Here is a 12479-nt window from a genome sequence, read left to right on the forward strand (position 1 = left end):
TTTAAGCTGACTTTAAGCTAACTATTATATAACTAACTTTAAGTTAGTTTAAAAGTCATGCAGAGTCGGACAATTGACTACTGCCTATGACATCGCCATGTTAAAATAATCAGTTGGCTTCATTAAAAATAATCCAAGTATCAACCATAACTAGTTGATGAAAAAGTCGACTTTTAATGCATTTAAAGTTAGTTGAGTTGCTGGCAGGGTATGTTTTTAAAACATACATATGCAGCGAGCTCTCAAATGAGCCCTCTGCTTTTTCATAATTCACACGTACGTAACTTACAGTTCAAGAGAATGAGAGCATGGATGTTTTTTGAGTGAGTTACACATAGAGAATTCTCTGATGTTAAACCAAAAAATAAGTTCTTTGCGAAAGTTAATTTCGCATGTTTTTGAACGTTAAATATTTATTTTAATTTTGAAACCCTTAAGAAAGTGTCATTAAATACATAAAAGAAATTATTTGAATTTTTTACGAGTGATTGTAAAAAATAATGGGAATTTTTATAAAAATGGATCAACGACATAAACTCCTAAAAAATTCGTGACATACAGGTCAATTTGCAAGATTATACTGTTAATATTTTCAATTAATTGACAATTGTATGAGGAATATTTTTATACACATAAAAATCTACCATCTGTTTAATTTATTAAAATTTTCCATTAGTTCTTTACTTTTTGTTACACAGAGAATGTGCATATTAAGGTTTACTTTGTAGTTAAAATTGGAAATATATACATTATCGATGCTCAAAAATAATTGGTCGTGTTTAAATTTTTTTCAATCCTATTCATATAAAATACAGAAGTTTTAATGTTTTTTGTTATTTCTAAACCAGTACACTGTAAAGTAATGTAGTCACTACACCAAAATACACTTAAAAAAATTTTACAAACTTATCTTTCAGTGCATGGAATGCACAAATACAAAATGAAATTGTGTTAGTGAGGAAAAAAAATTTTACGCTCTGTTGATGTGTGTTTTAAAACTATTGCAACTTAAAATAGAACACTATACTATAAAGCTTCTAAACTATAAATGGTGTAGAAAGTTTAAAATATAAATAATTTTATTACTAATTTTAATAAGTAGGAAAAGGAAATCGTTGCTACTAGTTGATAGTTATTTTGCTACCAAATTATTGAGGTAGCCATAGAATAAAACAAAAAATTTCGATAAACAAAAATAAAGTAACAAATGAACATATTTCAACGGAAAGAAGGTTCAGTATAAATGCGTTCTTTATGATATCATTTCAATTTTACATGTTCATAGAATGCTTATTAAAAAATATAATATAAACCATATTTTCATACATAGTCCTCCGATACATAAATCCTTTTAGAAGAGGATGCAAAATCCCCCTGGAATATCTGTTGCGAAAAGGCAATGAAAAGTGATTGTCGCATCCTTATAATTTGCATATACATATGTCTTTAGAAGGCCCACGAATTGAAGTACTCAACTGCTATATTGTAACATTTAAATACCAATGTCTGTACTACTGCTATTAAAATTTGTATATGTTGCTACTTATATAACTACTGTTACAAGCATCTAAAAGTAGCAGTACGGATTATCTATATCAAAACGTAAAGAAAACAGTTATTTTCGGATTTTACATGTTCAAAAAATTTTGTACACATATTATGATTCCAAAGTGTTTAATAGCAATAACTTTTTAATCAGAAAATCGTACAAATCCAATCGTACATCTCGGAATCTATTGATTGATCAGTCTGAACAGTTCGAACTTTTACGAACAAACATTATTTTATGTTTTGTTCGAATAGTACGGTTAGTATTGTTTTGAATGCGAAGATTTTCGGAAAATTACACGTATACAGTATTGCGATAGAAGAAGATTTATCTTCAATTTGAAGTTTTTTGAGGTGTAGCATTCCGTGTGTAACATCTGAGATCCTACAAATTATATAGATTCTGGGTCCTTATCAAATTCTGAGTCGATATAGCTATGTCCGTTTGTCTGACTGTCTGCCTAAAACACGCTCACGTTAAAACTAAGCAAATGAAGTCAGCCAAATTAAGTGGAATTATTGTCCTAAGAAATTTGGTATTGAAAATAAGCAAAAATCGGGAAAAGTTATGAATCAAAATTTAATAATAAGCATTTTATATCAATAGAGTTCTTTCAGAGAAAAAATTTTCCCTTCCGAAAATTACTTAAGCGCAAATAACTCAGTACTAAATTAAGATATCCATATAAAATTTGGTACAAGTATTACTCTTATATACAGAAATGTTACTTTGAAATTTTTTTCTAAATGGTCCATAATTTATAGATTATATGATATCCGTACAAAATTTGGCATATATATTATTTTTGTACACAGAAATGTTATTTTAATTTTTTTTACGATCGGTCCATATTTGGTAATAGCTCCCATTCAAGGTTCCCTTCCAAAAACTACTTAAACGCACATAACTCAATACCAAATATAAATATCCATACATGTGGCACAAATATTGCTCTTATATACAGACATTAATAATTTTTCTCGATCGGTTCATATTTGGTCATAGCTTCCATTAAAGGTCCCATCCAGAAAATCACTTAAATGCACAATATTCATTACCAAATAATACAGATACAAAATTTAGACACAATTTTTTCTTTTTATAAATTTTTGTTACTGTGGATTTTTTTCGGTTCATAATATAGGTGCTACCGAAAATCAAGAAATATATCTTTTTTGTACAGAAATGTTACTCAAAGAACCTTTTACGATCGGTCTATAATTGACATATCTCCCATACAAGATCCTGCCCCCAAATTCACATTAACCATATTTAACTACATAGTTGCATTATCAATTTGTGTACAACAATGTTGTATATAATGAAAATGTAAAAGAAAATGACATTTGTAATGTTCAAAATTTTGGGGATTTTCTACTTTAGACACGAGAAAACTTATTTCTACAAATATTTGATCAATTAATAAAAAAGTTCAATATAAAAGTAGCTGGTGGAGGATATTTAAGATTCGACTCAGCCGAATATAGCACTCTAGCTTGTTTTCTATGAAAATATTACAAATTATATGCAGCATAAAAATAAGTTTTTACCGGTTATATGAAAAAATATCGATTCGTATAATATTCGAAAGAAATAAATTATATATATTTTTTATACTAATTAAAAAATTCTAAACATAGTATTGGCCAAAACAAATGCACCCCCTTATTGTAGATTTCTTTAAAATAGTTGTAGTTATTAAAAATAAGGCAAATTTGAAAGATATTACACTTTTGTTTATAGTTTTGAAAGGTCGCTAAGAAAGAAGAAGAAAGTTTCTATATTAATTATTAAAGAAAAAATTTAGGAAAATATTTATATTCTTTAGAATTTCATTGGTCAAAACATTAGCACACCCATAAAAAAATTTTAAATATAAAAATATCCTTTTTACTTTAATTTTTAATGTTAAAATTATTTTTTTAACACTATATACCATTATACCATTATTCTAATAGGTCAAATTACTCCAACTGCAATATCCCCTGGAGGTCTGAGTTTATAAAATGTTGATATTTGTTGAACTTTTAATATTAAATTTAACTTATTTCAGCATTATTCTATCTGTTCATCAACAGTTCTTTTCATTTCAGTCCATTTTAAACTTCTGAAAATGATTTTTAACTGCCAAATATTGAAATATTGCTCGAAATTTGGTCCAAAAAATCGGTAGATTATCATTATCAGTAGATAAATATAAAACGTTTTCGTCTCAAAAATTTATTTTAGAGATATTTTAACAATTTGGAAAAAAGTGTTCATTGTTTCTGTATCTTATCTACGAAATTTTGAAAGTGGCATCTCCAATTCCGCAGTCTGGTGCTATACGGCCAATAAAGTTTTAAAAAACAAACAATAACATAAAAGAATAAAGTAAAAAAGGATATTTGTATATTAAAAATGTAATTTATAATTAAAAAATTTAAAGAAGGAATTGAAAAATCCGATTTAATAAATCATTTTTATGAGGGTGATAATGTTTTGACCAATGAAATTTTGAAGAATATGAATATTATATTAAATTTTTTCTTCAATAAATAACATACAAATTTTGTGTTACAGTTTTTAAAATACCTACCAAAACTATAAACAAAAAGTGTAATATCTTTAAAATTTGCCTGCTTTTTAATAACTAGAACTACATTAAAGAAAACTTCAATAAGGGGGTGCTTTAGTATTGACCGATACTGTATATTTTCAAAGCAATTAAAATTACCCAAAAAATCTACTATGAACAATAGTTGTTTCAATATAGATACTATAGAGATATTCGCGTCACTGAAATATATCAAAAAATTAAAAAATGCATAGTACATACGTTTTTTAGAATTTTTTGGAATTGTAATAATATCTCTGTTCATTAACAACAAATTGTTAAGGAACAAATAAACTACACAAGCGGCTTGACAAACATACTAGTATTTTACGTTTGAACAAGTCTGTTGTGTAGTGCATGAGGTTGTTTCGAGTTTGTAGAAATGCTTGCGATTTGCATGTACAGTGTCTCTCACAAGTATTCGAATTTAGGTAAACTATGAAAAGAAACCAAATTTAATAATATATTTTGTGTGCAAAAAAATAAAATAATTTGTAATATTGTCTAGGCAGTCTTTAGCTTTGATATCACGCTTTTTAAAATTTGAAAAATTTACGTATATTAAATTAAATTACCTTTTTTTTAAAAAAAGTCCATTGCCTCACAAAAGTATACGAATTTTTCCTGTATTTCATATTTGATCATATTATACAAAACACAAATTTTAGAATCGAATTTGTTTTATGCTTTAAATTGTTTTAAGGGGTTACTATTAACCGAAATCATATATTTTTGGCCCATTTGGTTCACAATTTTTGGGGAGTTGTTCCCCTTTTTATGTAATACAAGGGTCAAAAATTTTCGGGAAAAGTTTTCTTGTATATATTCTTTTAGATATCAGCTTTTATATATTTTAAGTTTTCAATGTATTGTAATAATTTTGAAATAATTTTACTGTAACACAAAACTAATATTTTTTGGTTTAAAAGTAACCTATATGATTTTTTCCAGTTTTGAAAAAATAATATTATGTGGTAGTACGAATGTTTGTGCAAATTGGATAACGCTTACTCGGTTTAGTCTATGGGCAAAAAACTTATCTCATCAAAATTAAGCAACAACTGGTACTTATATAATTTTTACCAAATTATTGGCACAAATTGCTTTTCTCTCGAAATATATAACTAACTATAAGTCATTCTTTTTGTGTTAATATTTTTTGGTTTAAAAGTAACATATATGATTTTTTTCGTCTTATACCCTGTGCATATGAGCTGTCATAGAAGAAGGTTGTGTCGTCGCTCGTCTCTTGCTTTTGCAATGAAAATGAACGAAAATAAATTAATGAAGGGATGCATAATACTAATTATTGTTGTACTTTTTTGTTTCTGCACTACATATTTAATAGTTTTTAGAATATGTACAAAACAGGCAGAAAATAATTGTTACTTTTAAACTAAAAAATATTAGTTTTGTGTTACATTAATATTATTTCAAAATTTCAGTTTTCCATACATGCATTTTTGTAGAGATGAGAGTACAATGATTTCTCATTTCTTGTTTTTTCGCTCTTTCACTTATACAAGTGCAAAGTCTGCCGATCCTGTGTCTATAAGGAATTAGTTACTGTTTATAACCGTATTTGATTTTGGAAGTTTTCCAAGAAATGTTGATATTTACATTGAGTAAGAAAATATACTATCAAATTTAACTGTAAACCCAGTTTTAAATCCAGAAAAGTAGAATAATGACATTTGTAACTAGTTGGTCATTGGCGAACAAAAATAAGTAGTTATTTACCCAAAAAGTAACTACTTACAATTTTCTACAATTTTACTTGCTAGGAACGTTTTCAATTATATGAGAGTGGACCATGAGTGAACATACAATAATTATTCTCTGAATAATGTTTGAAATTTAAAACTATTGGTGTTAGTTATAAATTTCAAACAATGCAGAACGGAAAATAAAACGAATAAGACAAAGTTGTTTGAGTATTTCACATTGCTAGTGTTGAGCGCTCTACGTATAGAAAATACACAGGCTATAGCTAAGCGCATTTACATGAACAAATGAATACGAAGTGCATATGACTTGAGCATCCTTGCTTTAGATAAATTTATCTGAGCAATTTAGTGAAAATGTAGCATCCCCATGCTTCCCATATGAATTAAATATACAATTTTTACAATTGGGAAACTATTGGAGCTATAATATGTACGAACATTGGGGTAACAAATTGGGGGGATTAAAAACAGGGGCTTGGCACCTCCCATATGAATTATTTACAAAAATTTATATATCTGAACCCCTGTCTCTACTAGTCAAATATTTATCACGGCACTTCGGCAGAAAAATTGTCAGATTTTTGTTTGTTGTTAATGCATAGTTGTTACCCCTATGCATTATCACAAAATAAAGCTATATTTTATAAAAATTAAAACGCAAATTTTGTAAATAAAGACTTATGTTAAAAATTAATTTTAATTGAACAAAAAAAAATATATACAAAATTTACCATACAAGAACGCACCTCCAATTTAAATTAAGTACTAAAATTCACCTTAAAGTTGACATCCATATAAATATATGGAAGAAAATCAATAGCAGACATGTCGTCTTTAATACAAAACATGTGTATATCATAAGAACAAAAGTAGTGAGAGTTTTAAAATATTGTACAAATACTTGCACTATACATGTGTGTATACACATATTGCTGACTATATAGCTAGTAATTTATAATTCAAATTGTTTACCTTAAAAGTTGTCCACCAAGATCAAACAGATTCATGCTTGCAATTGCTTCATCCATTGCTTGTTTATTCGCATATTCAATAAATCCATACCCCTTGTGCGTGTGTAGAGATGTCCCTTGGGCCAATTTACAATACAGAATTGGACCAAAAGCTTCGAAAACGCTTTTTATATCTTCTTCAGATAAATCTGGATGGATGGAGGCCACATAAATCCTATTAAAATTTTTTGCTTCTTCTTGTATTTCATCTATTACTTGTTGGGCTTGTGGCATATTACTGGGTCGACCTACTTTAATGTTACGACCACCCATCAAAGCTCCATTCATTTGTTCTAATGCCAGCTGGGCACCTTCGGGTATTTCGTATTCAACGAAGGCAAATCCTTTATGCTTTTGTGTTATTGGATCCCACGACATATTAATCGATTTTATAGGACCGAATGGAAGAAAGGCGGCTCTTATCGTATCTTCTTTAAGTTCAAATGATATACTTCCAACATAAACCCTGAAATGATTGTATAATTAAAAAGAAACATTGTTTAATTTATATACTTTTTTATTTATTTCTATTTTTTTTGTGGAATTTTTTCAGATCTTATCAGCTTTATATGGTTCATTATATTAATTTTACTCAATTTCAGTTCTATAACTTGAACAAAGAAATTATATGTAAAAACAATATTAACCATGTTATAAATTCATCATTATTATTTTTTTTCTTTTTCTTTTCATTTATAAATTCAAATTTTATTCTGTACCCGATTCTGTAACTTTTGGTGAGAAGTTCTCACATCGTGAAGTGTAAAACAAAAATTCCATCGTTTCTCGATTTGTGAGTAAATTATGATTTACGATTTTATTAGAAATTTCCAATAAATCAGCAGTCAAAAACATAAATATAAAAGAAAACAGAAATTACCAAACAATTTTATAAACGAAGATTAAATTAATAATATAGAAATAAAATAAAAGGTGATCCCAATAAATTATTTACTTGCAAGTTCTAAGTTTATGCCCAAGTACTTTTTCAGCGTTTACTTTTGTATATCGGAAATTCCTCCAAATAATATTAATTTTAATCTTAATTAATTATAAAAACATCATAACTTTTTTATTATTTTATAAAATTCATGTTACAAATAAAGTTTTTCTTAAAATTTTACTTTTCGCGCGTTTTAAATGTGAGTATTTTTTAACAGTTCATGTTAGAAAGTTCTTACAGAATTTTCTTACAGAAACACTTTTACTAGGGTATTCAATTATTCGGGTTTTTGTCTTATCCGGTTTATTCGACAAATAATTATTTGAGGTTTTACGTTAGCCTGGCTTACTGTCCATGTAAACCTTGTGCGCAAGGTACAGGCCGCAATTTTCAAGATAATTTGATGAAATTTTGACCAAGCTTGTTCTCTGGCGCAGGAATGAATGGTTGAAATCGGTCCATTATTTCACCAAGCCCCCATACAACCGTATCTCCCGATTTGAAATTTGTATGCCATAATTACGTCAAATATTCTATTGTCTCTCTAAAAATTGGCACAAATAAGTTTTATATAAGTATAAATGACACTGCAGATTTTCGTAAGGATAGGCCCTTATTTGACCCTAGCCCCCATACAAACCCTCATTTAAAAAATGTCTTAAACGTCTAAAATTGACTTGTTACCAATTGTATCGCATTGAAACTCAACAAAACTAACTGTTATTAAAAAATATATCCTTTTCCCAAATTTACCGATGATCGGCCCATATTTGACCTATATAAAGCAACATTTAGAAATTTTAGTTTTTTTATCAATAAATTTGCTTAAATACTTTGGAATTATGGTAATATTCAACATAAAAGTTTCTTTATAAAAAATAAAAATTTTAAAAATATACTTATGGTGTAGGGTATTATATGGTCGGCCATGCCCGACTATACTTTCATACTTGTTTTTCATATGTTTTTGGAATGTTGTAGGAAAGTTTAGTGTAGTCAATTGTTTATTTCAGCATATAAACAAAAAATTAAATCGATTTTGGTATAAAAAACAATAAAGTGGTAACACAAAAATTACAAATAGCTGTTTACCTAACTAAATAAGTAACATTTTATTAAAAAGGTTTATTTATTATTTTAATATGTGGAATAAAGAAAGTAAAATAAGTTTATATTAAAAGAAATTAATGAAACGCATCACTTGTTTAATTAATTTTATATTATTTGATTTTTTTAGCTTTTGATTTTGTTTTGTACACAGAAAAAAATAAATGTACTATTCAGTACGAAAATTCACCAAATCAAATGTAAAATTGCTTAAAAACGAGTGTTTCACGAAAACTGTATATTTAGTAAACAGAAATAATTGAAAAAAAAACTAATTTTTTCTCAATTAAAAAATTTATTAAAAATTCACTACAAATAAAAAAAAAATATTAAAATAAACATAAATTTTGTTAAATTTAAATATCAAACAAATTTTTTGTTCGAATAATGTTTAGATTTAAATCAAATATGTTAATATAAAGAAAGAAGTAAAATATTTACTGAATTTTTCATATATAATTTACAAAATCTACAAATAATTTGATTACTGTAAAGAAGAAACTTACTTGTAAGATATCCAAACTTTTTGTCGGAGGCACTTTAGTGTCAATATAATTATATGGGATAAAAAGTGAGCGGACTAGCTTTAGGGGGCGTGGCACCTCCCATATAAATTAAATTCAAAAATTCGTTTATCTTGGAAACTATTACAGTTAGAATCTTAAATTTTTGCACGAAAAACTTCAACATCCATGTAAACATTTTGGGTGATAAATTGGCGGACTATAGACAAATTCGTATATCTGAGAAACTGTTAGAGATAGAATCATTAAATTTCACTTGAAGAATTTTTACATTCATCTGAACATTTAGAGTATAACGAGCGAACTTTTAATGGGGACTATGAATAAAATACAAAAAATTGTTTATCTAGGAAAATATAGAACTAGATTCATAAAATTTTGCTTACATATTATATTAATATTCATCTAAACATTTGGAGGATAAAGGGCGGCCTTGAAGCCCCCACATGAATTAAATAGAAAGAATAGTTATCTAGGAAACAGAGCTAGAATCCTCAAATTTTATATGAATAACTTTGACATTCATGTGAACATTTAGAAAATAACGGGCGGGATTTCAGTGGGGGGCTTGGCACCACATATATGAATTAAATAAAAAATTTCGTATATCTTGAAAACTGTTAGATAATTCAAATTGTTCATAGATAGATGGGATTTGCTTGCCATCTCTCATATGTAACATATTGCTAATCTGGAAAACTATTGTGGTTAGGAAAATCGTTAAGTGGGTTTTTTTATTTATACTAGAGGGTAAAAAAATATTGTGTATCCCAAGGCATTAGAATAAGAAATATTCTTTAAGGCTAAAGGTATATATTAAATTTTAGCAAGTAAGAAGTAAATATACCATTAATGTATTATTTTAGAATTTAAATGAAATATAATGTCACCAAGAGAAATTAAGAAAAATTTTATAATTTAGTAACTAAATAATTTTTTTGATTATGTATTTAATTTCGATAGGGGTAGCGAAGCACACCGGGTATAAGCTAGTAATATATAAAAAGTTTTGTTCAATTTTCTTTCCCGGTCACTGAGTAATAGCTTGTTGAAGTAAAAATTTTACAAAATCAAATTCTGCATAATGTACATTATACGTTATGAAGGCGTTTTTCTTTAGGTTTTTTGCATATGATAGGAAAGCAATTAGAAAATTTTAAAAGAAATTGCTAAATTTAATGGTTTATGATCAAAAACTATTTAATTTATATATACATACGTTTTATTAAATTAGTTTTAATAATTATCTGAATTATACACTACAAATGTATAAAAAGATGAAATGGCCATATAAATTGTATGACATACCCGGTTATGTTGGGTATTGATGTACGTAATTTTGCTCGGGTATGGACAAGACGGTTTAAAAGTACAAAGAAATCAATTTTCTAAACAGAAATATTAAATCGGTTAAGAAAAAATTGAGATATAATTTTTTAGTCTGTATATACAACAAATTGATTTTATGTAATTTTGTCACACATTTCTAACCGATGTCCTTATGCCTACTCTGATGTTAAAATGTCTTATGTTACTGTTTCCCGACGACATATAAAGAATATGATATTTTTAAAATGGTTTACGAAATTTTTTATATGAGAATAGAAAATATTTGATTCTGTGTTAGTTTTATGGTAAAAAAACTGCGGCATTTTATAAATATCCACAGTTTTATTAAACAATAAATGGCTTATGTATATCTGAGGCAAGGTGCAATTCAACTTAAATGCTTTGTTATGAAAACTAAATTACATTTTATTCGTATACAGGTGTAGGGTATTATACTGAAACGTCTTACTTGTTTTTTTTTTCTAGATTAAATTGAATGTTGAATTGAAGAACTTTGACATTTAGAGTATAACGGGCAGACTTCCATTGGGGTACTTGCTACCTCCCAGATAAATTTAATATATAAAACTAGATTCTAGTTTTATATAGATATTGCACAAATTACTTTAATTACTTTAATATCTAAAAAACTATTAGAGCTAGGATTGGTACCACATATATGAATTAAATAAAAAATTTCGTTTACAATAAAAACTGATAGATAATTCAAAATTTTTATATAAAGATAGTAATTGGCGATGGATAGAAATTGATATCTCATTCCTAAAAGTAGCTTAGACTGTGCTCATAAATACATACTTACATTTATTCAATACCAGTGGTGCCCGGACATTTTTTTATTTCAGAAAAGATAACATTATATTTTACGTTCAAATTTTAGAAAGGACAATTGGAAATGAAGTGTTTCATTTATTACGAAACAAAACAGTTGAAATTAAGATTTATCATTTCAAATTCGAAAAAAAACAAATTAAGTATATTGGGTATAATTAATTAAATTATGTTTGATTTTAAATGAAAACGCAAGAAATAATAACGTTATTGTAGTTTTTTGAACGTAAAAAAACCTACTTTTTTGGAAATGTCACTTAAAACAACTTGTTCCATAATTTATTTTTTCTTTTCTAGATGTTAATTTTTTTAATGGGAACTTATTTTATATGAAATCAAAAAAAAATTCGTTGGGACTTTTCTTCATTTTTAAATTGGGGACTTATTTTATAATGAAATACGCATAAATGTTTCATATTTGTATGAATTACACTTACCTGCACATTAGTGCCAAAGCCTGCTGTCTCTGCACTTGTGTTCGTTGTGATGCCAATTGCTGCAAATAGAAATAAATACGTATTTAATAAATATATCCAATCTAAAAGAAACATCTATTCTATGTCAATAATGGTTTATCCTAATATAAAACCACCCCAAAATACGAATTCGCTAATAATGCACTGTATAGTCGGGTATAGTCGACCATATGATACCCACCAATCAGTATGTTAAAAATGGAAATAATTAAAAAAATATAAATCATTTGATTTGTTCCGGAATATTTGTACTTATTTTCGACAAAAAAGAGATTTTTTACAAGAGGGCCAAAAAAAGAGTGTGTGCCAATAATTCAATCAAATTATCTTGAAAATTGTGAACTGTACCTTGCGCACATGGTTTAC

At 27.2% G+C, this 12479-nt stretch overlaps 1 protein-coding gene across 1 annotated transcript in view; it reads right to left on the reverse strand.

Annotated features, from left to right (window-relative positions):
* Window positions 1-12130, reverse strand: part of LOC111689351 (poly(U)-binding-splicing factor half pint) — an 18246-nt gene extending 6116 nt beyond the window's left edge. Inside the window, exons 1-2 of the mRNA XM_046954973.1 lie at window positions 12075-12130; window positions 6845-7348 (exon numbers count right to left, since the gene is read on the reverse strand). Of these exons, the coding sequence (XP_046810929.1) occupies window positions 6845-7348; window positions 12075-12082 (512 nt within the window). The 5' untranslated portion in view covers window positions 12083-12130. The remainder of the gene's footprint in view (window positions 1-6844; window positions 7349-12074) is intronic.
* Window positions 12131-12479: the final 349 nt, after the last annotated feature.

The sequence above is a fragment of the Lucilia cuprina genome, chromosome 6 (assembly GCF_022045245.1).
Source record: "Lucilia cuprina isolate Lc7/37 chromosome 6, ASM2204524v1, whole genome shotgun sequence".
NCBI lineage: Eukaryota > Metazoa > Arthropoda > Insecta > Diptera > Calliphoridae > Lucilia > Lucilia cuprina.